The sequence below is a fragment of the Prionailurus bengalensis genome, chromosome B4, assembly GCF_016509475.1.
Source record: "Prionailurus bengalensis isolate Pbe53 chromosome B4, Fcat_Pben_1.1_paternal_pri, whole genome shotgun sequence".
Lineage (NCBI taxonomy): Eukaryota > Metazoa > Chordata > Mammalia > Carnivora > Felidae > Prionailurus > Prionailurus bengalensis.
Genome location: NC_057358.1, coordinates 36,845,816 through 36,873,530, shown reverse-complemented (window position 1 = coordinate 36,873,530; position 27,715 = coordinate 36,845,816). Strand labels below are relative to the sequence as shown.

Here is a 27,715-nt window from a genome sequence, read left to right as displayed (position 1 = left end):
CCTCATGTTCACAGACGACTCAGAAAAGCTTTCTAATACGGAGATGGCCAAAGTAGCTGAAAGGGGAAAAAAAAAGTTATATACCCTAAAATTTCTAGTTCTAGATTATGTCAAGGCCCCTTTCCTTCCCTGAAGATACATGAGGGCGTCTTTAGAAATGGGGAAATGCATGGCAGGATTTCATAGAGTCTTAATTGCTTAGACTCTATCCTGACCTGATGTCCTACTGAGTTCTGGTTTGGACGTAACCATACATACTGGCAGAGGATCAGGCTAGTCCCTCGGGACACCTCCCCAGGGCCTCCGCTCCCATCCTCCTCACACACCCTGATTCTTCTTTTCCACTGATGGAGCAGATAGTTGTACTTGCTGTTTCTCCATTTGTTCCCGGAACTGCTGCTGCAACTGTTTTTGCCGGAGCTTCCGCTGGTACGTGGCATCGCTCTCCATGGCGGAGGCCAGGCTTCTGCATCAGAAGAGCAATAAGGCGGGGCTGAGTTAACGAAGTAAACTCCTGAGGGAGGACACAGACCAGTCTGCTAGCTCAGGAGGTGAAAATGGAGGTCACGAAGACTGAGAAGAGAAAGAGAGGGAACCGAGGCCTCATACCGGGAGCTGCCAGCCTTGTCTTCCTGTTTCACGACGTGGGGATCATCTGAGCGGCTTGGTTTGCAAGGGGAGATCACCTCCTGTGGTTTTGGGGGTCCCAGAGTCACGTTCTGCCGGCAGCTGCTGTATCTTGCTTGTTCCACAGAGGGTTCAAAATCTTGTCTCTTTGCTTTAGTTAAATCCACTTCAAGAGGCAACTAATAAGGGAAGAAAGGAGGTAAATAACTTCTTCCAAGTACACTTCCCCTTCCTTTTCCCTGCCTTCAAGGTCTAGATTCCTGGAAAATGGTATTTGACCATCCACTATCCATCGTGCCCTCTAGATCCTGAGAAGCTGAGACAAAGGATCCATACTTCGATCTGTGCTTCAACTAACATTTTTAATTATATGGGAGAAGTAAAACAATTTCATTTTCTACTTTATACCTTTCTGTAGTAATCAAATTTTGGTAAAAAGGAATCTTACTTTATGATTCAAGGCAAATGTTCTATATATCCTAATTTGAATCTTTCGTGGGCAGCTGGATCTGTCTGATGCTGTCTACTTTTTGTCTCTTTTTCGTGGAAATGATCACACATACTCCTTGTGGAGGCCTGTACTTTCTCTGGCCTTTCTTCCAGGACTTCCCCCAAAATACAACTCTCCTCAGTACAACACTCACAGGTTACTACGGCACAACTAAGTGTCCTTCAAATGACAGGAGGAAGAAGACTTGGAAAGCACTGACGTCTCCCAATTTAGGGTAGTTCCTGCATCTCACCAAATGTGAGAACTAACTGTACTTCATGGCATTTGGCAATATGTTCTACTTCCAGGCCCTGAGCACTATAGAAACCCAGAGCTTTTCACTTGGGAGAACTGTCTCGATTCATATGGATGCTAATTTTATTTTATTTTTTTTTAATTTTTTTTTCAACATTTATTTATTTTTGGGACAGAGAGAGACAGAGCATGAACGGGGGAGGGGCAGAGAGAGAGGGAGACACAGAATCGGAAACAGGCTCCAGGCTCTGAGCCATCAGCCCAGAGCCTGACGCGGGGCTCGAACTCACGGGCCGCGAGATCGTGACCTGGCTGAAGTCGGACGCTTAACCGACTGCGCCACCCAGGTGCCCCTGGATGCTAATTTTAATAAAGATAATCTGAGGGGCACCTGGTGGCTCAGTCAGTTAAGCGAATGACTCTTGATTTCAGCTCAGGTCATGATCTCACGATCATGAAATTGAGCCCTGCATTGGGCAATGTGCTGTGGAGCCTGCTTAGGATTCTCTCTCTCAAAAAAATAAAATTTGTAATTAATAACCTGAAAATAATTTCACTACATTATGAAATTTCTAATCTACATTGGAAAGTAAATAGTAGGTTAAAAATAAATGAGCTTGGGGCACGTGGCTGCCTCAGTAGGTGGAGCATGCAACTCTGGATCTTGGGGTCATGAGTTCGAGCCCCACAATGGGTGTAGAGATTATGTAAAAATAAAAATTTTTAAATAATAAAATAAAATAGCGTATGCAACACAGATGAACACTGAGGACATTATGCTAAGTGAAATAAGCCAGTCACAAAAGAGCAAATATGTATGATTCCATGTACAGGAGGTACATACTTAGAGTAGTCAAAAAAACGAGGCAGAAGGTAGAATGGCAGCTGCCAGGGGCTACAGGGAAAAGGAAGCAGGAAGCTACTGTTACACTTTCAGTTTGGTAAAAAGAGAGTTCTAGAAATGGACAGTGGTGACAGCTGTACAACAGAAGGAAGGTTTATAACACCACTAACTACACTTAAAATGGTTAAGATGATAAGTTTTGTTATATATATTTTACTACAAAAAACAAATGAACTTTGAAAAAAGTTTGAAAGACTCACAATGCTAAGTGCTGCCAGAGACCTGAAACAGCTGAAACTATAAACCACGGTGCAGGAGTGTACATTAATACAACCACAATGAACACTGGAAAGATCTAAAACGAAGCATATGCCTATTCTCTGACCCAACCCAATAATTCATTCCCAAGATAAATGGGTGTGTATGCACCAAAAGACATGCAAGAATGCTAACCGCAGCCCTATTCAAAACAACCAAAAACTACTCCAAAACTCCGTCTATTAGACAGAATGGGAAAATGAGCTGTGCTATATTCACACAATAGAAAAGTATACAGCAATGAAAATGCTACATGTGACATGAGTGAATCTCACAAACATGTCAATTGAAAGCCAGACACAAAACAGTTCATACTGTTTGATTCCCCAAGGTGCAAAAAGGCCAACTGACCTATATTGTTAAAAGAGGTTTTCCTTAGTAGTGATGAGGAGGGGAGAGCTTTGCAGTCACTGCAAGGAACACTATTGAGGCTTCTGGGACATTGATAATATTTTGATTTGATTTCAGATGGTTCTATGGCTATGCTCATCAAGCTGAACATTTATGATATGTGTACTTTTCTACATGTTTATATGTACATGTTAACACTTCAATGGATTTTTATAAAGCACAAACTATACAATTTCATTTATATAAAGTGCAAAAACAAAAAAAAACCTACAAGACTGGGGCACCTGACTGGCTTAGTTGGTAGAGCATCCAATCCTTGATCTCAGGGTTGTGACTTTGAGCCCCACACTGGGTGTATATTACAGAAAGAGAGGAAGAAAAGAAAGAAAAGAAAAAGAAATGAAAGGGAAGGGAAGGAAATCTATGAGGCTAACAGAATAGAGAAGTCTGGACAGTAGTTACTTTTCAAAAGAGAAGTCAAGGTAGTGAATTGGAGTGGCAAATGGGGGCTTTGGGGTACTGGTAATGTTTTTTTATCTGGGAGATAAATAGCTGTGTTCACTACTAAATATTCATCAGGCTGTGCCATTATGAATTATACAGTTTTCTGTGTATAATTTGCACTTCATTTTAAAAATTCACTTAAAAACTGGGGAACCTGGGTGGCTCAGTCGGTTAAGCCTCCGACTTCGGCTCAGGTCACGATCTCACGGTTCCTGAGTTCAAGCCCCACGTCAGGCTCTGTGCTGACAGCTCAGAGCCTGCAGGCTGCTTTGGATTCTATGTACCCCCCCCTGCCCCTCCCTTGCCTGTGCTCTGTCTCTCTCTCAAAAATAAATAAACATTAAAAAAAAATTTTTTTAATTCATTTAAAAACTAAGAGTAAAAAAGAAAGGGAGGATGTTAGCAGAATGGTAGACTCAGAAGCTCCACGGGCCCTTCCCCTAGAGACACTGAGTTACCAAGATACAAACTAGAATACCTTTCTGAGAACCCCGGTGACCAGCTAAGAAGCGACAGGCCTCAAGCCAGCATAAAACCAAGACAAGATTCCAGCAAAAGGGGTAGGAAAACTCCTGGCATTTTGCGTGGCCACTTGTGCCCCGCCCCTGCCCCTACCCAGCAGTGAGTAGCACAACCAGGAAGAGACCTCACGTACTGAGCTCTTCCTCTGGGATGGAAACAAAGGAGTAGACTGTGCATCCAATGTTGTGGCTTGTCTAGAGCTGCCCATGGCATTGCTTTCTGTCTCACCTGACTCAGCACAATGATGAGACCAGCAACAGAGTTTGAAAGCCACTAAAAACAGAGATGAGCACAAGAACACCTTGGAGCTACAGTTATGCAGTGAGATGCCAGGAGGAGAAAGAGATCATAAGAGGTTTGAGAGGTCCTAGAACCTCTAGGTGGGCCAACTGGTAAAGTTCTTCCCCTGCACAAAACCAGTACATAAAGAATGGGACTGGTGGTTGTTTTCTTAAATGCCACATCTCAACAAAAGATCATATGGCATTTAAAGAAACAGGGAAATGTGGACCAAACAAAGTAACAAAATAAAACTCCAAAAACAGACTCTAAAAAAAATGCAATCTATAAACTGCCTAACAAAGAATTTAAAATAACTATCATAAATGCTCAATCAGCTAAAAGAGAACCCAGACAGCTAATGAAATTTAGGAAAATGATGCATGGATGAAATGAGAACATCAACAAAGAAAAACTATTAAATAGCAACTAACAAGTTCCAGAGCTGAAAAATATAGTAACAGCTGAAAAATTCACTGGAGGGATTCTACAGCAAACTCGATCTGACAGAGGAAAGGATCAGCCCACAGGAAGACAGGTCATTTGAAATCATCTCAGAGAAGCAAACCAAAGGAAGAATGCAGAAATATGACCAAGCTTAAGGGGGCCTATAGGACACTTGTCACACTATATATTACAAGAATCTCAGAAGAAGAGAAAGAGAAAGGGGCAGAGAGATTATCTGAAGAAATAATGGGCCCAAAACTTCCAAAATCTGAGGAAAGAATATGTATAAATTCAAGAAGCCCAAAGAGGCTAACTAAACTAAACCCAAAGAGGCTCACACCAAAACACATTATAATCAAACTGCCAAAAGTCAAAGACAACACACTAGTTACAAACTACCAGAAAGAGAAATTAAGAAAACAAACCTATTTACAATTGCATCAAAAAGAATACAATACTTAGCAATAAATGAACCAAGGAAGTAAAAGACCCATACACTGAAAACTACAAGACGCTAATGAAGGAAACTGAAGAACAATTGGAAAGGTATTTCATGGTATGGATTGGAAGAATTAATATTGTTAAAATGCCTAAACAACCCAAAACAATCTACAGATTCGATGTAATACCTATCAAAATGCCAACGGCATTTTCCACAGAAATAGAACAAACAATCCTAACGTTTGTATGGAACCACAAAAGACCCCAAATAACCAAAGCAATATTGAGAACAAAGCTGGAGGCATCATGCTACCTGATTTCAAACTATATTACAAAGCTATAGTAACCAAAACAGTATTTTCATAAAGATACACAGATCAATGGAAAAGAAAGGAGAGCTCAGAAATAAACCCGTTTATATGATCAACAAATTTATGACAAAGATGCCAAGAATGTACAATGTCAAAAGGACAGTCTCTTCAATAAATGGTGTTGGAAAAATGGATAGCCTGTGCAAAGAATGAAACCAGACCACTATCTGACACAATATACAAATATACACAAAATGAAGTACAGACATGAGTGTAAGACCTGAAACCATGAAACTCCTAGAAAAAAACACAGGTGATAAGCTCCTTAACACTGGTTTTGGTGATGACTTTTTGAATGTGACACCAAAGCAGAGCCAACAAAAGAAAAAATAAACAGGCAGGACTACATCAAACTAAAATGCTTTTGTATAGCAACAGAAACTGTCAACATGAAAAGGTTACCTACTGCATGGGTGAAAATATTTGTAAATGATGGAACTGGAGGGTATTATGCTAAGCAAAATAAGTCAGTCAGAGAAAGACAGATACCATATGTTTTCACTCATATGTGGATCTTGAGAAACTTAACAGAAGACCATGGGGGAAGGGAAGGGGGAAAAATGTTACAAACAGAGAGGGAGGGAGGCAAACCATAAGAGACTCTTAATACAGAGAACAAACTGAGGGTTGATGGGGCGTAGGGGAGAGGGGAAAGTGGGTGATGGGCATTGAGGGCACTTGTTGGGATGAGAACTGGGTGTTGTATGGAAGCCAATTTGACAACAAATTATATATTTTTTTAAATTTGTAAATGATATAATCAATAAGGAGTTAATATCCAAAATATGTAAAGAACTCAATAGCAAGAAAATAAACAATCCAATTAAAAAATGGGAACTGGATCTATATAGACATTTTTCCAAAGAAGACACATAGATGGTCAACAGACACATGGAAAGATACTCAACATCACTCATGATCAGGGAAATGCAAATCAAAACCACAATGAGATATCACCTCACACCTGTCAGAGTGGCTATTATCAAAAAAATAAAAAGCGTTGGCAAGGATGTGGAGAAAGGTGAAACCTTGTGCACTAGTGGTGGGAATGAAAACTGGTGCAGCCACTGTGGAAAACAGTATGGAGGTTCCTCAAAAAATTAAAAATAGAACTACCATGTGATTCACCAAGTCCACTTCTGGATATTTATCCAAAGAAAACAAAAACACTAACTCAAAAACATATCTGCTCCCCATGTTCATATGGAAATAACCTAAGTGTCCATCCACGGATGAATGGATAAAGAAAATGTAGTACACATGCAATGGAATATTACTCAGCCATAAATAAGGAAACTTGCTATTTGCCACAAAGTGGATGCACCTCAAGGGCATTATGCTAAGTGGAATGAGTCAGATAGAGAAAGACAAACATTGTATCTCACTTATATGCAGAATCTGCAGGAGAAAAAAAAAAAAGAGCTCATAGGTACAGAGAACAGATTGGTGGTTGCCAGGGATACAGTAGGTAACAGGCAAAATGGGTGAAGGGGGTCAAAAAGTACAAACCTCCAGTTATAAAAATACGTCATGGGAATGTAATGTATAGTATAGTGACTGTAGCTAATAATATTGTATTGTATATCTGAAAGTTGCTAAAAGAGTAAATCTTAAAAGTTATCATAAAACAATGTGTAACTAGGTATGGTGATGGATGTTAATGAGACTTATTATGTCATTCATTTCATAACATATACAAATATCAAATTATTATGTTGTATACCTAAACTAAAATAATGTTATATGTCACTTATATCTCAATTTTTAAAAAGTCAAAGACAAAGAGAAATCTTGGAAGCAGCAAGAGAAAAATCATCAACAAATCAACAGGCCACAACATAGATGAAACGAGGACATTACACTAAATGAAATAAGTCAGTCAAAAAAAACAAACAGCATGATTCCACTTACATGAGGCATCTAAAGTAGTCAAATTCATAGACAGTTAAGTGGAATGTGGTAACCAGGGGCTATGAGAAGGAGGAAAGGGGAGCTGTGTTTTGGGTATCGAGTTGCAGTATCTCAAGATTAAAAAGTTCTGGAGATCTGTTTCATCAGTGAACTGTACACTTACAAATGGCTAAAATGGTAAATTTTGTTATGTGTTTTTTACCACAATTTAAAAAAGAGAGGAAAAAAAACCTATGAGTGATATCCCTAACAAACACAGATGCAAAAGGCCTTAAGAAAATACAAGCCTAATAACGTGTAAAAGGATCTTAACAAGGGAAAGAGTGGAGTTTTGACAGATGCCAATTGACACACGCCTCTGTTAGGGTCTCCACCCCAAGACCCCTCGAGTACAAGACAGGGAATGCTCCCCGGGGCCTCAGAGAATGTCATGGGGAAGGCAGCCACTCCTCCAGGCACCAGGAACATTCCAGAACCCGACTCAGCCCAGGCCAAGAGTGACTACAGGGGATACACGATTTCCAGACCCCTCTCTCGCAAAGGCTCAGCTCGTGCGATAGGCAGAGACGGAAACAAGAGGATCTACACCTTAAATCCACTCCAGCTAAGGAAAAGCAAGAAGGTGGAAGAGGTGTGGTTCTCAGTGTTTCTAAGAAATGGTGGTGCTGCAGGGTTCTCAGACCATTCCCGAACACAGCACTCCATGTAGAAGAAACAACTAGCATACATTCTCTGGGCTTCAATGTCCTCATCTGTAAAACAAGGCCATTGGTTCCTGTTGCTCTGATATTCAAACAAGTCAGAAATACACATTCCAGACCCTCTAAAGGGCTGAGTCTCCCCTTCTTCTCTCTCCATCCCCAAACAGTCACCCATGACACAAGGGAATCAGTAATATCTTTACTGCAATGCATTCCATTCATCCATTTCTAACATACCTGGCGTGGAAGCTTATTTAGTGACCTCAGATAGTCTTTGTCCAGAATACAATTTCCAAGTGCATTCCCAAAACTTCTAAGAGTAAGGAAAAAAAAGAGTGAAACAGTTTGAGAATTATTACATGGTAATATCAGAGAACACAGTTAGAATCTCTGTGCAAGTTGCTTCTCAACTGTGGCAGAGAAGGACCCTAATATACATCCAAAAATGTTTACTGAGCACCTGCCACATTCATGCACTGCTTTAGTTTTAGGTTCTCAGAATACAGCACCATCCCTGCCCTCAGCAAGAGGCAAGGACTATGAAAAGACTCCTTAGCTACCTCCTGCCGTGGAGCACCAATTCCAGAGCAGAGATTTCTTCTGAGGACTGCTCCAATTCCCCAGCAACAGTGGGCTACACACACTTAGAGCACAATCCTCCCTGACAAAAGCTCTTCACTCGGGATGCCTGATTATGTACCGCAAGTTTGTAGTGGATGTTCATTCATACATGTGTTTTTCTAGTGATTCAATTCACTTCAATTCTCAAAGGCCAAAAAAAAAAAAAGGCAAAATACCCTGTTCTATGTAACTAAGCTGTACATACACAATGAAAAACTGCTTAATGGGGAAGCTGTCTCGTACTCATGTGGAAAGGTCTCCGATCCATGACTGAGGCAGTGGGTGTGCAAAATCGAGCACAGAACAGAGAAGATAGTATTCTACCATGTGTTCCCAAGAGGGGAGACTGACTAAGCATAAAGCAGCATGGGGGACATGCGGGAGAACAGGAAACGGGGCCAAGAGGTACAGGGGAGAGGGAGACTCAGGTTATTTTGATTTTTGTACCACATGAACGTATTACATTCTAAACAAACTAAAACAAAACAAAACTTCTCTGAAACAAGAATCAAAATGAAGCAGGTCAGACTCTAGCTTTTGCTTACCTCAGCGCCCGCTTCAGCCCATCTGTCACCGCCTCCTTCCTTGCCTTCTCCAAAGACAAGGCTTTTGACTTGAGGCCCTCACTGACCCCATAGCCCACATCTTCATGATATGAGCCGTCCTGTGGGGGGAAGAGCCCAACATGAAGAGCTGCAGTCGTGTGTCCCTGTCACACAACTCTTTTTGCCCTGAACAGTGCCCACACTGGGCACATATTGACTCAGGAGCCTTGCTAAAGGGCAAATGAATGGGCACCAAGAACTGTAAGAGAATTAATTTCCAGCACTATGTCCTTGATCTTATCTGCTGGTAAGTATGTGAGACAATTCTCCCTTCCCACCTCCTCTTTTACTTAAAAAAGGCATACAGCTAACCCACCCTAAATCTCACTAGGGTGCATGACCCCAACGTATAAAAACCTCTGGGACACTAAACAAAAAGAAAATGTGAAATATTATATTTAACGACTCTAATGATTGGATATTAAATCTTTTCACTAGTCAGGTGGTGTCCATTTCTGGCTTTCACCAAAAATGAAGGTAGACCTGATTGAGTTATTAGCTGATAGAGAACCAAATATAATTTTAGGTGATAGCACTCTGTGATTTTTTTTTAAAAATTTTTAATGTTTATTTTTGAGAGAGAGAAACAGAGACAGAGACAATGCATGAGCAGGGTAGGGGCAGAGAGAGAGAGAGGGAGACACAGAATTCAAAACAGGCTCCAGGCTCCAGCTGTCAGCACAGAGTCAGACACGGGGTTTGAACTCAGGAACAGTGAGGTCATGACCTGAGCCAAAGTCAGACGCTTAACTGACTGAGACACCCAGGTGCCCCCGCCCCACACTCTGTGATTTTTTTATATAACTCAGAAAGTTAATTCACACTATAACAAAACTCTCCATTCCCAGTTTATTATGTGAATAAGGTTTTTCAGTACTATTTACTAAAAATAAGAAGTTAGAATAGAATTAATGTTGAATGGTCTGTCTAGGAAAAAGTAATATTAAACTATGGATATATTTTAAAATGTTAATTTAATTTAAAAAATAAACTATGGATATATAAACTATCCAAAAAGAAAAAGCCTCATCCATCTCATTAAGAAATACATTTTCCAGGGGCGCCTGGGTGGCGCAGTCGGTTAAGCGTCCGACTTCAGCCAGGTCACGATCTCGCGGCCCGTGAGTTTGAGCCCCGCGTCAGGCTCTGGGCTGATGGCTCAGAGCCTGGAGCCTGTTTCCGATTCTGTGTCTCCCTCTCTCTCTGCCCCTCCCCCGTTCATGCTCTGTCTCTCTCTGTCCCAAAAATAAATAAATGTTGAAAAAAAATTTAAAAAAAAAAAAAAAAAGAAAAGAAATACATTTTCCACAAAAATTTATTTTTATTAAGTATACAAATTTTAATGTAGTTATGTTGTCTCCCTCACAGACACAACTGACTAATCAATTGTGTGTTAATAATACCTATAATAGTAATTCAATCCAGATTTTGTATAATTTATTTTTTTTCTTAACATTTATTTATTTTGAGAGGCAGAGCAAGACACAGCACAAGCAGAGGAGGGATAGAGAGAGGGAGACACAGAACCCAAAGAAGGCTTCAGGCTCTGAGCTGTCAGCACAGAGCCTGACACGGGGCTCAAACCCACGAACTGTGAGATCATGACCTGAGCCAAAGTCAGACACTCAACCAACTGAGCCACCCAGGTGCCCCAAATTTAAAAAAATTTAAAGACCTAAGGTCACTGAAAATTTACTCAAAAAAATTACTTTTATATATACATACACACAGAGAGGAATTATACTAAGGTTATTAACAAGGTTCCAAACATATACATTCCAAACATTGTTTTATATATATTGATATATTATATTAGTATAAAGCCACTGGTGAAATAGAACAGGAGTTCAAGAAGAAACAATGTAAAATTTCTCATGATTAAAGAACACCTTGCTCATGTATTTTTTTAAATAGATGACAGTATTTAATCACCTATTATTGAAAACCCATTGGTATATTTAAAAATGATGCAACAAAAAACTATGGGAGGAACAGATAAAGGAGATTAAGAGTACAATTATCCTGATGAGCCATGAGAAATGTACAGAATTGTTGAATCACTATATTGCACACCTGGAACTAAAATATCCCAGTATGTTAACTATATGTGGATAAAAAAAAAAAGGGAAGAAAAAGATACATTTATTTTAGAATGTCAAATTTGGGGGCGCCTGGGTAGCTCAGTTGGTTAAGTGTCCAACTCGATTTAGGCTCCAGTCATGAGCTCACAATTTGTGATATCAAGCCCCGCATCGAGATCTGCACTGACAGAGCAGAGACTGCTTGGGATTTTCTCTCTCTCCGCCCCTCCCCAACTCATGCGCACACTCTCTCTCTCAAAAATAAATAAACATTAAAAAAAAAAAAAAAGTCAAATTTTACAATATGCCAAGAAATATACCCTTGCAACTACAGCTTTCGCCCATTACCCAGAAGTAGAACATTCTTATGAAAGCTTTCATTTGCCAAAGTAGCATAAAGCAAAGAAGTACCATTAATTTGTATGGAAAATTTTTTGAGCATTCCCAGATCCAAAAACTAACCTCTTTTGTGGCACGTGGGTGGCTCAGTCAGTTAAGCATCCAACACCTGATTTCTGCTCAGGTCATGATCTCACAGTTTTGGGAGTTCAAGCCCAGCACTGGGCTCTGTGCTAACAGTGCAGAACCTGCTCAGGATTCTCCCAATCTCTCTGCCCCTCCCCTGCTTGCGCAAGCATTCTCTCTCCCTCTCTCTCTCTCTCTCTCTCTCTCTGAAGACAAACAAACAAGTAAATAAATAAATAAATAAATAAATAATGGCCTCTATTAGGCTTCTCTGATACATCAGGACACATCCTGCTAATGGAGGCACAAAATAAATCAAAATAAAGCATATTTGCTCACAGATATAGTTCAAAGCTATAGGAGCTTGATGCTGAGGAGCTCGACAGGGCCACTCTTGCTGCCAGGGTTCATTTTTTGTCATAAAAGTGAAAATCCTCTTTGGATTTCTTTCATTTAAGTGAAAACAGGTACCAGTGTAGGTCTTCCATAAACGCAAAGCGGCATAGCACAAACTTTTGAAAGGCAGAGGACCTGTATTCATACTTACGGTGAAAACTTTTAGGAGTAAACTTAAAATGTGCAAGAAAACAAGAGTTTTTCACAATTCATTTAGGGACACATGAGTAAGAATGTTTGGCTACCACCATCCCAAAGAACACCGGCTGAGCCACAGCTCTAGCGCCTAGCTCTCCAGCTTGGCTGTGCTACCGTCCAGAGAATTCTCTACCTGCTCATTCTCTCTCACCGCCCACCCGATCCTCAGAGGCAGCAGGTCTATTCCATCACCCTCACCTTCAACTGGACTCTCACAAATGCACAGACTCCCACGTAGAACTTGCCATTGTTAAGGTCAACAAAATCTAGGAGTGGGAAAGAGAACCAGTTGAAGAGGATTCTGATCCCTGTGCCTCACCCACATTCCTCTGCTGGCAACCAAATATACCTACCCTACATCCTCACCCACAAAATACTCTCATCAGAAATTAGTGCCAAAGTAAGGGAAAGAAGATGCCATTGCCAGGAAACATACCCACATTCTGCTGTGTGATAGAGTGTGCCCAGCCATTGTAACCAAACATCTCATTGGCCAGATTAATTACCCTGTGACCCTCGATGTAACATACCTGGAAAAAGAAATTAAACGGGGGGAGAAAAAGGGCTTGTTAAAATTCCTTGCCATACTTAAATGTGAATCAAAATTTACTTAATTTATTCCTTACCAGCTTTTTTGGCAAAACTGCCCTTAAACATTCCAGGGAAATTCTCAGTGACCTTATTTCAAAGATCTTCCAGAAGAAACCAGTTAGAACTAATATTTTGTCTGAGGGAAGGGACTAAACTCAGAGGGGCAAGATATCCACTCACCTATCAGTTTCCAAAACTCAGTTCCCAAAAATGTATAAGGCTCGGGTTGACATATATTATAGAAGACCAAAAATATACACAGAAGATACAATTAGAAGCAAAAGAAACAGTTTTAAAAGATGGTATAAAAACCCCAAGATGGCAGGTATGGAAGTCTCAAGACAAAACTTGGGTCACTTCAGATGACACTGAAGGCTGGAACCCATCCCCTCCCAAAGACACTCAGAAACACCTAGGACTAGAGACCTTCTGAATCCATGAGGACCCAGAGTGGGAGCTGGCGAGATCATCTGAGTAGCCAGCTATATGGGCACCCACTTCGTAAGCATATAAACTCTCCTACCCTCTGGCCGCCTCCAGCCATTCGGCTACTGATGTATTCTGGGCCCAGCCTTTGCCTCAGAGCTTTCTGGATGGCCTGATACTCTTCTGCTGTGTACTGACACTGCAATCCAGAAAGGAAAAATTAAATTGGCATTTCCTCCATTCCTTATGTCAGCAAGTCTCCAACTGTTTTGGTCTCCAGACCCTTTTACACTCTTAAAAAGTACTGAGGATCCTAAGAGCTTTTGTTTATGTAGGTTATATCTATCCATATCAGGAATTAAAACTGAGAAACTCTTAAGGCACATCTTCCATCAGCCATCAAAGCAACGTCATCACATGCTGTGTATTCCCTTGGAAGTCCCACTGTTCACTCGCTTACAAGAGAATGAGTGGAAAAGGCAAGTGGTATGTTAGTGTTATTATGGAAATCATTTCGACCCCATGGACTCTGAAAAGTCTTGTGGACCCTCAGGGGTCACTGGACCACATTTTGAGAGCCAATGCCTTAGGTGTTACTACCATCCTTACAAAACTTTCTCAAGTAAACTTGAGAATTCATAAACTGAAATGCCCCACCTCGGGGTCTGTATATGACATTTATGCCCGCGAGGGAGTAGGGGAAATCCACCATTATCTCCAAAGTTTTATACCTCTTCTCTAATTCAACAATTATTTTCCATTGTATACACAGATAATATACTACTACTTGTTTTGATTTTTGTCCCCTTGGCAGTTCTCCCTTGCCCTATATAAACAAAATAAATGCTCACAAACAGATCTCTGGTAAAGACAAAGATAGAATTTGAGGGGACAAACTAAGAATCTCTTTTATGTGCACAGCATATCTCCACAGAGAATATGACACCAGAAACTCTGGATGCCTCCAAAAAGGGAACAGGAGTGATGGGGAAGTAGTGAGACTTTTCATTCGCATATAGTCTACGTTCCATTTTGAATGTTATACCATATGAATATGGAGCCTATCCAAGAAAATAAACACAATGTAAATCTAATCTCCAGTACCATCAGTCTTTTGGTGCTAAAATTCCAAAATGCCCTGAGAGTTCACCAGACTCCCAAATAATGCACCTAAAGGAAAAACCACTGATGATAAATAGCGCCCACGTATATGACAGTGCTCTACAAGTTACTTTCTCATATCTTTTCACTTCACCTCATTCTTGCCAGGTATGAGAGAAAACACACAGTTACCTGTCCAAAGCATAACACAGAACTGCCACCAGCAGAAGGATGGCTGCCACGGCCTCCGAGAATCGCCTCCTCAGTCACGGACATGCTGATTCTGGGGGACTTCTACTGAAACAGAAGATTAAAAAAGATCTCAAAGAATGCTAAATGTAAAAGGCAAGAGCCTCTACTAAAACTCAGATGAAAGCATCCAGATGCAGTATCCTACAAATCACTTTATTTACTTGACACTTTTTTATAAGCACTGCCCCAGTCAAGGACTAAGTTCCTCAGTGCTATCATCCAACAGGCCACTGAGATCCTTTAGCGTCCATTTCTATCTTTCTGTTAAAATTTTTGCTGGAGTGGGGGTGCCTGGTTGGCTGGCTGCAACATGCTAGAGCATGCAACTTTTGATCTCAGAGTCATGATGTCAAGCCCCATGTGGAGAGTGTAGCCTACTTAAAAAAATTTTTTTCTAGGGGCACCTGGGTGGCGCAGTCGGTTAAGCATCTGACTTCAGCCAGGTCACGATCTCGCGGTCCGGGAGTTCGAGCCCCGCGTCAGGCTCTGGGCTGATGGCTCAGAGCCTGGAGCCTGTTTCTGATTCTGTGTCTCCCTCTCTCTCTGCCCCTCCCCCGTTCATGCTCTGTCTCTCTCTGTCCCAAAAATAAACGTTTAAAAAAAAAAAAATTTTTTTTTCTTCTTACTAGGGTGATGGTGCTGCTAATAAAGGTGATTTTTAGGGGTGCCTGGGTGGCTCAGTGGGTTAAATGTCTGACTTCAGGTCATGGTTTAATGGTTCATGAGTTAGAACCCCATATCGGGCTCTGTGCTGGCACTGCAGAGCCTGCTTCAGATCTCTGTCTCCCCTCTCTCTGCCCCTCCCCCATTTGCACCATGCTCTTCTCTCTCTCTCAAAAATAATCATGAAAAAAATTTTTAAGTGAATTTTACAATTAGAATGTATTCTAATTGCAATATTTATAATGCAAAAGGCCAAAATTACAAAAATCCCCAAAGGACAGGAAACACTCACCTGATTACTACCTACTATATGAGCAACATGATCCTGTCTTCAGTGGGGTCAAAACAGAAATATAAGCCACAATAACTGAACTGCTTTCCAGGAACTAACAAGCTAGCTGGAAGGAGAAGACTACTAGACAGGAAAATTAAAGAGCAAGAGAAGGTAGTACAGACGACCCTAACATTCAGGAAAAGTACAGCGTTAGACCAGTCAGGTCCCTTACAGCATCACCTGGGAACTTATTAGAGGTGCAAATCCTCAGGCCCTACCCTAGACCTACTGGATCAGAAACTAGAGATGAGGCCCAGGAGTCTGTACCTGCCCACTGAGGGATTCGGATACACACTCTAGTTTGAGAGCCAATGCATTAGACTGAGATTGGCAAATGTTTATAGTCCACTAGAAAACAGAATGACCCTCAGAAGGACCCTCTACCTAATTACCCCACACCTGTCTCAAATCAAACGGATTCAGAGTTAAGCCTCAGTCTTTCTGTCCCCTTCTGGCATTCCAGATGTGGAAGTGAGGATGTGGTGAGTCCTCTGATGTGAAACTCCGGATTTCCCTGGGTCTTCCAGTAGGAGCCATGATCCACTATGCTGACCACACAGGAGCCCAAAGTCTGTATATCATCTCTGTAAAGGGGATAAGGCACTAAATACACGTCCTGCTGCTGGCGTGGGTGACATGGTGATGGCCACAGTGAAGAAAGGCAAACCAGAGCCCAGAAAGAAAGAAAGTACATCCAGCAGTGATAACTGGATAATGAAAGTCTTACCGGAGAAAAGATGGTGTGTTTTTCTATTTTGAAGGTAACACAGGGGTCACTGAAAACAATAAAGGTGAAATGACAGATTCTGCTATCATGGGACCAGTTGCAAAGGGGTGTACAGACCGGCACCCCAGGACTGCATCCAATGCTGGTGGTATTGCATGATCCTTTAGTGTATTTGTTAAAAAAAAATTAAGAATTATTTGCTCCTGATGTTTGCCTTCCTGTTCTTTTCTGCATGTCATTCTTCTTGGCACCACCTAGCCCTGGCCTACTATTATACAGTTACTCAGTGCAAACTTGCTGTGGGCACGTGCAAAATAAACAGTACTTGGCAAAAAAAAAAAAAAAAGAAAAAAAAAAAGGCTTGTGCCTCAGCAAACTTACATGTTGTAGTGTCCAGGTTATTTGCTGACAGTAAAACTACAAATCTAGGAATATCAAGTAGTAGGACTCTCCATACAGCATTACAATACAATATTTAAGGGCTCAAGTTCTGTCAGCTTCTGCTTCTATCACCCACTGGCTGCTTGACCAAGGGGAAAATCACATAATCTCTCTAAATGTTTTCTCATCTAGAAAATGGCCATAATAATACTATCACTTCCTAAGGGTTCTGTCGAGATTAACATGATGCTGCATGAAAACTGCATTAGAATAGTGCCAGATGAAGTACTAAATAAATGTTGGCTACGGCTAGGTGCATGTCAATTTTCATATATACAGGATGATGAAAATGCAAAAAACTATTTAAATGATCATAGGGGCGCCTGGGTGGCGCAGTCGATTAGGCGTCCGACTTCAGCCAGGTCACGATCTCGCGGTCCGGGAGTTCGAGCCCCACGTCGGGCTCTGGGCTGATGGCTCGGAGCCTGGAGCCTGCTTCCGATTCTGTGTCTCCCTCTCTCTCTGCCCCTCCCCCGTTCATGCTCTGTCTCTCTCTGTCCCAAAAATAAATAAACGTTGAAAAAAAATTTAAAAATAAATAAATAAATAAAAATAAATAAATGATCATAAAACCAGGGTGCCTGGGTGGCTCAGTCAGTTAGGTGTCAGACTTCGGCCCAGGTCATGATCTCATGACTTTTGAGTTTGAGCCCCACGCCGGGCTCTGTGCTGACAGCTCAGAGCCTGGAGCCTGCTTCAGATTCTGTGCCTTCCTCTCTCTCTACCCCTCCCCCACTCACACTCTATCTCTGTCTCAAAAATAAATAAAGATTGGGGTGCCTGGGTGGCTCAGGTCATGATCTTGCAGTTAGTGGGTTCAAGCCCTGCATCAGGCTCTCTGCTGTCAGCACACAGCCTGCTTCAGATCCTCTGTTCCCCTCTGTCTCTGCCCCTCTCCTGCTTGTGCTTTCTCTCCTTCCCTCTCAAAAATAAATAAACTTTAAAAAATAAACATCAAAAAAATTTTTACATAAATGATCATAAAACATTACATTCCAGCTAAGAATGAGATATTTATAACCTAGCACTAAAAAAGGAATAGCCTAACTAGATTAGTCAATAATATCTAAATTGCTGTAACACAATCACTATATTGGACACCTGAAACTAATTATTACACCTTATGTTAACTAACTAGAATTAAAAACAAAAACTTAACAAAACAACACTTCACACACACTGGTATGGCTACAATAAAAAAAGACAGTGAATAATCAAGGTTAGCAAGGATGTGAAGAAATTAGCGCGCGCGCGCACACACACACACACACACACACACACACACACACACACACACAATCTGTTAAAACAGGTGATGTGCTGTGGGAGCGGATATGGGCTAAATGGGTAAGGGGTATTAAGGAATCTACTCCTGAAATCATTGCTTCACTGTATACTAATTTGGATGTAAATTTTAAAAAATAAAAAATAAAGTTAAAAAAAAGAATAAAACTTAAAAACAAAACAAAAAACAGGTGTGTGGCCTGGCTGGCTCAGCTGGTAGAGCACATGACTCTTGATCTCAAGGTCTTGAGTCCAAGCCTCAGTTTGGGGGTAGAGTTTACCTTTAAAAAAAGATCAGAGGCCTTTGGGTGGTTCAGTAGGTTGAGCATCCAACTCTTGCTTTTGGCTTGGGTCATGGTCCCAGGGTCATGGGATCAAGCCCCACATCAGGCTCCAAGCTGAGCATGTACCCTGCTTAGGATTTTTCCTCTCTCCCTCTCTCTCTCTCCCTCTCCCTCCCTCCCTCCTGTCTGCCCCTTTCCTCCACCTGAGTCCTCTCTTTCTCTAAAAAATAAAAAATAAAAAAATAGGGGTGCCTGGGTGGCTCAGTTGGTTGAGAGTCTGACTTCGGCTCAGGTCATAATCTCGCAGTCTGTGAGTTCAAGCCCCATGTTCTGTGCTGACAGTTCAGAGCCTGGAGCCTGCTTTGGATTCTATGTCTCTCCCCCTCTCTCTGCTCCTCCCCCTGCTCATGCTCTCTCTCTCTCTCTCTCAAAAATAAACAAACATTTAAGAAAAAATTTTTAATAAAAAGATAAAAAGACCAAAACTCAAAATTGTTACAGTAGGAAACAGTGAAATGAAGATTTTAGAATGTAATTGTAAATGGCAGAAAAGAGTTAAAAGAATGAAATGGATCTGTCTCCAAGGGGTAGAGAACAGTGGAGCAGGGATCTTCTTTTTCAAAATAAAACTTTTAGGGGTGCCTAGATGGCTCAGTCGTTTAAGCATTCAACTCTTGGCTCAGGTCATCATCTCACAGTTTTTGAGTTCGAGCTCTGAGTAGGGCTCTGTGCTGACAGCACAGAGTCTGCTTGCTGTCTGCTTGGGATTCTCTCTCTCCCTCTCTCTAACCCTCCTGATTGCTCTCTCTCTCTCTCCCAAAATAAATAAACTTAAAAATTTTAAATAAAACTTTTAGCACTATTTCATTTTCCATATATGTACATGTATTATTTTAATAAAAACCGAAATTAAAAATTAAGTATCTACTATATAAAGCAGAGGTTGGGGGGCACCTGGGTGGCTCAGTCAGTTGAGCGACCAACTTCAGCTTAGGTCACGATCTCATGGTTCATAGATTCGAGCCCTGCATCAGGCTGTGTGGACAGCTAGGAGCCTGGAGCCTGCTTCAGATTCTGTGTCTCCATCTCTTTCTGCCCCTCCCCTACTCACACACTCTCTCTCTCTCTCAAAAATAAATATTAAAAAAAAAAAATTTAAAAACAGAGGTCAGCAAACTTTTTCTGTAAAGTGCTAGAGAGTAAATATTTTAGGACTTGCAGGCTATGTAGTCTGTCATGACTACACAACCCTGGCATTTTAGTGTGAAAGCAGCCACAGATAATATGTAAACAAATGGGCATGGTTGTGTCCCAATAAGACTTTATTACAAAAAGAGGTGTAAGATTTGGTCCATAAGCCATAGTGTGCCATACTTGCTATAAATAATGCTTTGAACGTTAAAGTCAGATGTGGTTCAACACCCAGTTCCACTCAGTAAGTTACTTACATTGAGCAATTGCTCAAACTCTCTGTGCCCAAATTTCCACATCTGTAAAGGGGAATATTCATAAAAGCAACCTCATAAATTTATCATATGATAATGATGTGATCAATAATTATATCCAACAAAAATCATTAGATACTAAAAAGTTGTTGGGGGATGTTCACAGTGTCTCAAATGAACACCTGTCAACTTATTTGTTAAAAACAAAGGGCTATATATTGGGAATGTACCTAATGCCACAGAATTGCACTTAAAAATGGTTAAAAGGAGGGGCGCCTGGGTGGTGCAGTCGGTTGGGCGTCCGGCTTCAGCCAGGTCGCGATCTCGCAGTCTGTGAGTTCCAGCCCCGTGTCAGGCTCTGGGCTGATGGCTGAGCCTGGAGCCTGTTTCCGATTCTGTGTCTCCCTCTCTCTCTGCCCCTCCCCCGTTCATGCTCTGTCTCTCCCTGTCCCAAAAATAAATAAACGTTGAAAAAAAAAATTTTTTTTTTAAAAATGGTTAAAAGGAGGGTTGCCTGGGTGGCTTAGTAGGTTAAGCGTCCAACTTCAGCTCAGGTCATGACCTCACAGTCCGTGAGTTCCAGCCCCACATCGGCTCTGTGCTGACAGCTCAGAGTCTAGAGCTACTCAAATTCTGTGTGTGTGTGTGTCTCCCTCTCTGCCCCTCCCCCACTTGCATGCTGTCTCTCTCTCAAAAATAAACATTAAAAACATTTATTTTTAATGGTTAAAATGATAAATTCTATGTTATATATATTTTGCCACAATAAAAAAAAAAAAGAGGGAGGGGCGCCTAGGTGGCTCAGTTGGTTAAGTGTGCAACTCTTGATTTCAGCCAGGTCATGATCTCACAATTGTGGGATCCAGTCCTGAGTCAAGCTCTGAGCTGACAGTGTGGAGCCTGCTTAGGATTCTCTCTCCCTCGCTCTCTGCCCCTGCCCCACTTGTGCATGTGCACTCGTGTTCTCTCTCAAAATAAATGAACATTTTTTAAAAAGAAGGGAGAGTAACTTAACATAATAAAGGTTCATATATCCTTCACGCAAGATCTAAGAGTCTGGTGGCCCTGGCCATCCTGTCGCTGTGTCATCTAGCACACGTGACCTCCAAGGTCATCACTGCAGGGGTAGAAAGAGTTGGAAAAGTCACACTGGTTCATAGCTGCCTTAGGCCAGAAGTGATATGGATCACTTCTGGTCACAGTTCACTGGACAGCTCTTGTCACACGGCCCCAACTTAATTGTAGTAGAGGCTAGGAAATTTAAGGCATTTGAATATTTGGTGACTACTGTCTCTTCCACATCCATTCCCCCCACAACCCCACTCCAATATGAACCCCTAGAAGGCAGAAGGTTCTTCTTGATTCTTCTTGGCACCCCAATGACTAGCATGGAACCTTGCTCATGCAGGGCTAGGAAGGGAGGGTTTGGTGAGTGATTAAATCAGTGACTGGCTAGATGAATGAATGAATGAAATACATAATGTAGGCTATGCAGACAAAGCATATTTTTTAATTCTTTACAAACTAACTTTATAAGGCAAGAGTTACACTTCTCACACTTAAAAAGCAACTTGATACTTTTCTAAACAATATCTTAAAAGATTCAACCTCTTATGACAGAAAAGGACAACTTCGTCCCTGCCCATAAAGTAAAACATGGAATCATTTTTCTTACATTTTTTCCAGTTACTTCTTCGGGGGGGGGGGGGGGGGGGCGTGGGGAACAACTTACCTTTTCTAAAACTATCCACAACCATTTTCCCACTATAAAATTAAAATATCTTTATCGTAGAAACATCTATTAAAAAATAAGGAAGTAAAATTTGGCTGGATCCCCACCAACAGATGACTTTTTTTTATATGTGATTGAGTTTGTATTATGTTTAAATTTTTTTTTAATGTTTATTTATTTTTGAGAGAGAGACAGAGCATGAGGAGATGGAGAGAGAGGGAGACACAGAATTTGAAGCAGGCTCCAGGATCTAAGCTATCAGCACAGAGCCCAATGCAGGGCTCGAACCCATGAACCTGAGATCATGACCTGAGCCAAAGTCGGATGTTTAACTGACTGAGCCACCCAGGCGCCCCTTACAGTTATTTATTTATTTTGAGAGAGAGGGAGAGGGAGAGGGAGAGAGCGTGAATCCCAAGCAGGCTTCATGCTGACAGTGCGGAGCCCAATTAGGGGCGCAAACTCATAAACTGTGAGATCGTGACCCAAGCCGAAACCAAGAGTCAGAAACGGAGTCACACAGCTGCCCCAAGTTTATATGTATGTTTAATGTGTATATGTGTATGTGCATATTTGTTAAACAAAAGGAGAATCAAATCTGGGAAGCAGATCTTATCCTGCACCTCCAATCTTCTCGGCCTTGCCTGTCTCTGAGGCCTTTGATCAGTTTTTCCACCCTGGTTGTCATTAGGTGGAACAAATGGGCATGAGTTTTAAATGAATGCACATAGGTACAACCACTGGTCCCTTACTTCCTGCTCATGGTAATGCCTCTCACTCCCACCCCTGGCCTCCCTCTTGCCTTTGAGGTGTGAGAACCTGTGGGGTCCACCTGATGTCCATACATGTACAACCTGGAAGTTTGAGGGAGTTAATATACCAGGGGCAAACCTTTTACCAATAAGATGCAGAAGCTGAGGGATAAATTCTTCTTCCTTCGGGTGTATTGTCCTGGGATACAGTACTTCAGACATCCTCCTGAGAGACAGCTTTAGGAAATCAGTCAGTTGTACCTTGTTACCAAGCGGTGGCCAGCTTGGACACGTACTCTTGAACCGACTTAATCTCCTCTCCTCAATTCCCCTTTCCTTACTTCTGCTTCCTGAAAAAATAACAGCCCATAAGCTTTTGCCTCAAGCTCTAGGTTCTGGGATACCCAGATATAGAGATACCATGGATGCTCTGCTAATTATCCCTTCAGCTCTTACCACAGTAGTGCACCCTGCCCTAACTTCCAAATGCCAACATTTGAATCTCTTTACCTGAAGGCCTTTTTTGGCATCCAGGGCCCATTTTTGTACCTGTTCATGCTAAGCTAAAAGTGTCAGAGAAATGATGCCCCTGGGAGCAGCCCTCTAACAGTGACTGACTAGAGCTGGTGTTTAAGGACCCTAGATTTCTTACCCCCTTTGTGAGATAACACTGAGCTGTGAGTTCTACATTGGCTCAAGTTCCCCAGTCAAATTAGGTTTGGTTGCCCACTGGTGGTGACTGGCTTGACCATGCATGCTCCGTGGACTGCCTTTTCTTTCCCATCTCACTTCCCTCTGCTCTACCAGTACATCCTGGGCTCTACTCTCAGACAAGCTACCTACATTTGGCGAAAAATGTAGGGAGAGCAAAAGATACCTTTACAATGGAAAAACCTGGCAGATGCTTCCTTAATCAGGTAATCAAACATAATGTCACCAGTAATAATCACATCATAAGCTTCCTGATGGATACACTGAAAAGGTCACATCACTTAGAAAGTATTTCTACCAATTTAATCATGGCTTTAACCAAGAGGAAATAATCAGACAAGTTGAAATCTACAAGGCTTGGACTCAAACTATGTCAATGTCAATGTCTCAAAAAACCAAAACAAAGCAAAACAAAGAGGCTACTGAATGCCTCTAGATTAAGAGACTAAAGACACACAATGTCTTTTTGCAACTTATTCTCAAGTCATTAAACTAATAAAACATCATTCAATGAATAAAATGTGTGTGTGTGCATGTGCAAAGAGAATGAGAGGAAGATAAATCGAAGTAACAAATTTATGAATCCAGGTGAAGGATACGCAGGCCTCCCTTGTATAATTTTTCTGAAGGCTTCAAATGTTTCAAAACAAAATGTTAGGAAAGACTTCCTGCATAGACAAGGTTATGGCAGCTACATAAATCCAAATATCCCAATACATCCAATGCAGATCAAAAAAGAGGAACAAATAAAACCACAAATATCCTGTATCTTCTAATATAATTAGAAGACTGAAGCTTCCTTTTCAAACCAGGGCCCCGGCAGAATGGCTCCTGCAAATAAGGGCGTTGAGAAGAAGGGCCGTTCTGCCATCATTCTGCCATCAACAAGGTAGTGACCAGAGAATATACCATCAACATTCACAAGCACATCCATGGACTGGGTTTCAGGAAGTGTGCCCCTCAGGCACTCAAAGAGATCTGGAAATTTGCCATGAAGGAGATGGGAACTCCAGATATGCATGTTGACATGAGGCTCAACAAAGCTGCCTGGGCCAAAGGAGTAAGTAACGTTCCAAACTGTATCCATATGCAGTTGTCCAGATAATGTTAATGAGGATGAAGATTCACCAAACAAGCTCTATATGTTGGTGACCTATGTACCTGTCACCACTTTCAAAAATCTACAGTTAATGTGAATGACAACTAATCGTTGATTGCCAAATAAAGGTATGCTGCAAAAAAGAAAGAAGAGGAGAAGGAAAAAGAAAAGAAGAAAACTGAAAATACTACAAGCTTCAAAATGCCAGCAATTTCTGGTGGAGATATTTCTCAAATGTTCATCATAACTCTTCAAGGAAAGTAAGGTGAGATGTAGGTGGGAAGAGAAGTGCATACAAGAAAGAGGAGGATGGAGAGCATAAGATGGAACTAAAATTGCTCCCCAGAAAAGAAAACCCACTTTTAGTATGAAGATACTAACAAAGAGTTTCGGTAGGTCAGAGCAGTCCAGAAATAAAAGGTATACACAACTCAAGGAGGCAGTCTTGGAAAGCCAGTGTTTCTGGAGAGAAGAGGGCAAAAAGGAATGAGAAGTGCCCTTGAAACTGTGCCGTAAAGGGCAGATGACAGATCCTGTAAGATAAGAGAATATTTAAAAGTCAGGGGACATATAATCATGCCTCCCAAAAAGCCTTCTAATAAAGAAACCATACTCACTACACTTACAAAAGAATAGAAACTGGGGCACCTGGGTGGCTCAGTCGGTTAAGCGACCAACTTCAGCTCAGATCATGATCTCACAGTCTGTGGGTTTGAACCCCACATCAGGCTCTGTACTGAGAGCTCAGAGCCTGGAGCCTGCTTGGGATTCTGTCTCCCTCTCTCTGCCCCTCCCCCACTCACGCCTCTGTCTCTCTCTCTCTTTCTCTCAAGAGTAAATAAACATTTTTTTAAAATTAAAAAAAAAGAATAGGAACTATTCTTGATAGGAATCTTGTAAACCACCTGACAACCAATGTTGTTCACAAAATGCAAAATAAAAAAGAGTCCATGAACTTAAAGACAGTGCAATAGAATTATACAATCTGAAGAGGAGAAAAAGACAGACTGAAAATAATGAAAGAGCCTCAGGGTCCTGTGGAATAATATAAAAACAGCTAACACAGATATAATTGGAAGTCTCAAAAGAAGAGATTAAAGAGAATGGAAAACAAAAACAAACAAAAATTTGAATGGCTTGAAATTTCCTAAATTGGGTGACACGCATATATTTATACATTTAAGGTCAGCAAACCTCAAGCAGGATAAATACAAAGAAAATCACACTTAGACACACCCTAGACAAATTGCTAAAAACCAAAAATAAAGAGAAAATCTTGAAAGCAGTCAAAGAAAAATGGCCCAGCATATACAAAATAATAATAAAAATGATGTCTCCACCTTACAATAGTTTAAAAGACATACTTAGGAATAAATTTAAGGAAAGGTGTAGAAGACCTCCCTGTTGGAACACTACAAACAGTATTAAAAAAAAATTAAGACCTAAGTAAAAAGGGAGATGTACCATGTTCATAGATTTCAAGAGTCAATAACCATTAAGATGTTAATTTTTCCCAAATTGATCTAAAGATTAAATGCCATCCCAGTCAAATTCCTCACAGACTTTTTTGTAGAAATTGATAAAATGATTCTAATATTTATATGGAAAATGCAAAGGAACTGCATTAGACTGTCCACATCAATCTTGAAAAACAACAAAGTTGAAGGACCTACACTATGTGACTTCATGACTTACTATAAAGCTCCAGTAATTAAAATAGAATTAAAACTGACGTAAGAATTGATCGGTGGAACAGGAAAAAAAGCCCAGAAACCAACCACCACTCAAACAGTCACAAGAATGCAATCCCGGGGCGCCTGGGTGGCTCAGTCGGTTGAGCGTCCGACTTCGACTCAGGTCATGCTCTCGCGGTCTGTGAGTTCCAACCCCGCGTCGGGCTCTGGGCTGATGGCTCGGAGCCTGGAGCCTGCTTCCAATTCTGTGTCTCCCTCTCTCTCTGCCCCTCCCCCATTCATGCTCTGTCTCTCTCTGTCTCAAAAATAAAATAAACGTTAAAAAAAAATTAAAAAAAAAAGAATGCAATCCCAATTGGAAAGGTACAAATGTAATGCAATGGCATTTTCAACAAATGATCTGACAACTGAATATCTCTATGGGGAAAAATTTTCATAGTTTTCACAAAATATTTTTTATACCATTCACAAAAACCAGAGATAAATCATAGGCCTAAATATAAAAGCTACAACTACAGGGGCACCTGAGTGGCTCAGCTGGTTAAACATCTGACTCTTGATTTCAGTTCAGATCATGATCTCACGGTTTGTGAGTTTGAGCCCTACATCAGGCTCTACGCTGATAGCACATGGAGCCTGCTTGGGATCCTCTCTCTTCCTCTCTCTCTCTGCCCTTTTCTGCCCATCTCTCTCTCTCCTCGACTCACAAAATAAATAGATTAAATAAAATTTTTTAAAAAGCTACAACTATAGGGGCACCTGGGTGGCTCAGTCGATTAAGCATCCAACTTCAGCTCAGGTCATCATCTCATAGTCCGTGAGTTCAAGCCCCACGTGGGGCTCTGTGTTGACAGCTCGGAACCTAGAGCCTGCTTCAGATTCTTTCCTGCCCTTCCCCTGCTCACGCTTTGTCTCTCTCTCTCTCTCTCTCTCTCTCAAAAATAAAAAAAGATTAAAAAAAATTTTTTTTTAATAAACATTAAAAAAAAAGAAAATAAAAAAATTTTAATAGAAATAACATATAGTCCAATAATTAAACTACTGGGTGTTCACCCCTCCTTAAAAAATGAAAACACTAATTTGAAAAGATATATGCAGCTTTATGTTTATTGCAACATTATTTTAAAAAGCCAAGATATGGAAGAAGTCTAAACATCCATCAATTGATGAGTAGATAAAATAATATTTCATAAAAAAGGATTGAAATCTTGACATTTGCAACAACATGGATGGATCTAGAGAGTATAATGCTAACTGAAATAATTTAGCCAGAGAAAGACAAATGTCGTATGATTTCACTAATATATAGAATACAATAAACAAATGAATAAACAAACACAAAACAGAAGCAGACCTATATGGTTGCCAGAGGAAGGGAGTTGGGAGGATAGCCAAAATGAGTGAAAGGAGTAGAAAATAGAGACTTGCAGTCATGCAATGGGAATAAAAGGCACAGCATAGAGAATACCGTCAATGATACTATCATAGTGTTGTATGGTGACAGATGGTAGCTACACTTGTGGTGAGGCCAGCATAACATATACAGATATTGAATTACTATGTCATACACCTGAAATTAATGTAATGTTGTGTGTCAACTATCTTCAAATAAAAATTTTAAAAATCTTTTCCCAAAAAATAAATAAATAAAATTTTTTAATTAAAAAAAAAGCTACAACTATAAAATTTCTAGAACAAAATATACGACTATATCTTTACATCCTAGAGGTGGTCAAGATTTCTTAGGACTCA

The 27,715-nt window shown here is 40.9% G+C and overlaps 1 protein-coding gene and 1 pseudogene across 5 annotated transcripts in view; one reads left to right on the top strand and one right to left on the bottom strand.

Annotated features, from left to right (window-relative positions):
- RAD52 (RAD52 homolog, DNA repair protein) overlaps positions 1-27,715 on the bottom strand; it is a 34,072-nt gene that overhangs the window by 2,542 nt on the left and 3,815 nt on the right. For 2 of the 5 annotated variants that reach the window (XM_043565054.1, XM_043565057.1), the window contains exons 2-9: positions 14,738-14,839; positions 13,542-13,643; positions 12,864-12,957; positions 12,626-12,693; positions 9,228-9,346; positions 8,299-8,374; positions 610-806; positions 327-466 (exon numbers count right to left, since the gene is read on the bottom strand). In XM_043565054.1, the coding sequence (XP_043420989.1) occupies positions 327-466; positions 610-806; positions 8,299-8,374; positions 9,228-9,346; positions 12,626-12,693; positions 12,864-12,957; positions 13,542-13,643; positions 14,738-14,821 (880 nt within the window). In that variant the 5' untranslated portion in view covers positions 14,822-14,839. The remainder of the gene's footprint in view (positions 1-326; positions 467-609; positions 807-8,298; positions 8,375-9,227; positions 9,347-12,625; positions 12,694-12,863; positions 12,958-13,541; positions 13,644-14,737; positions 14,840-27,715) is intronic. The other 3 variants (XM_043565056.1, XM_043565058.1, XM_043565059.1) reach the window with 2 other exon arrangements.
- On the top strand, positions 23,995-24,401 carry LOC122474076 (annotated as a pseudogene).